Raw genomic sequence first — 381 nt, 5'->3', positions numbered from 1 at the left:
GTCGTCAGCTACATAACGTTGACCCTACGAGGTAGAAATCGGGCGAGCAGTCGTACCGAACCACAGCCCCGACGCCGCTCCAGCTTTAGTTCCTCCTAATCATGTTTTCCCCTGCAACATGAGGCTCTGCATCGCACGCCGCATAGCACCCTGTCCCCTTCTCCCAGCTGACGCTCGTACACGCGATGAGATGGCTCGGGACGTCTCCTGGAGCGAGGTGACCGGAAAAGCAGGTGGCGTTCACCTGTGAGCCAAGGTGGTTGGTGCTTGTCCCTTTCCAGTCCGCGGTTGCTTTCACCGAAACACACTGATGGCAGGTGCGCGAGTGGCAGATGAAAAGGTTGTTTATATGTTAATGCAGGATTTAGTATGTTGACTTTC

General features: G+C 55.1%; 1 protein-coding gene across 1 annotated transcript in view; it reads right to left on the bottom strand.

Annotated features, from left to right (window-relative positions):
• Positions 1–6: 6 nt before the first annotated feature.
• LOC119582214 overlaps positions 7–381 on the bottom strand; it is a 10,047-nt gene continuing 9,672 nt past the window's right edge. Inside the window, exon 7 of the mRNA XM_037930444.1 lies at positions 7–307. Coding sequence (XP_037786372.1) covers positions 295–307 — 13 coding nt within the window. The 3' untranslated portion in view covers positions 7–294. The remainder of the gene's footprint in view (positions 308–381) is intronic.

This window comes from Penaeus monodon, chromosome 15 (assembly GCF_015228065.2).
Source record: "Penaeus monodon isolate SGIC_2016 chromosome 15, NSTDA_Pmon_1, whole genome shotgun sequence".
Lineage (NCBI taxonomy): Eukaryota > Metazoa > Arthropoda > Malacostraca > Decapoda > Penaeidae > Penaeus > Penaeus monodon.
The sequence above is the reverse complement of the archived record's forward strand: the minus strand, read 5'-3'. Positions and strand labels throughout refer to the sequence as shown.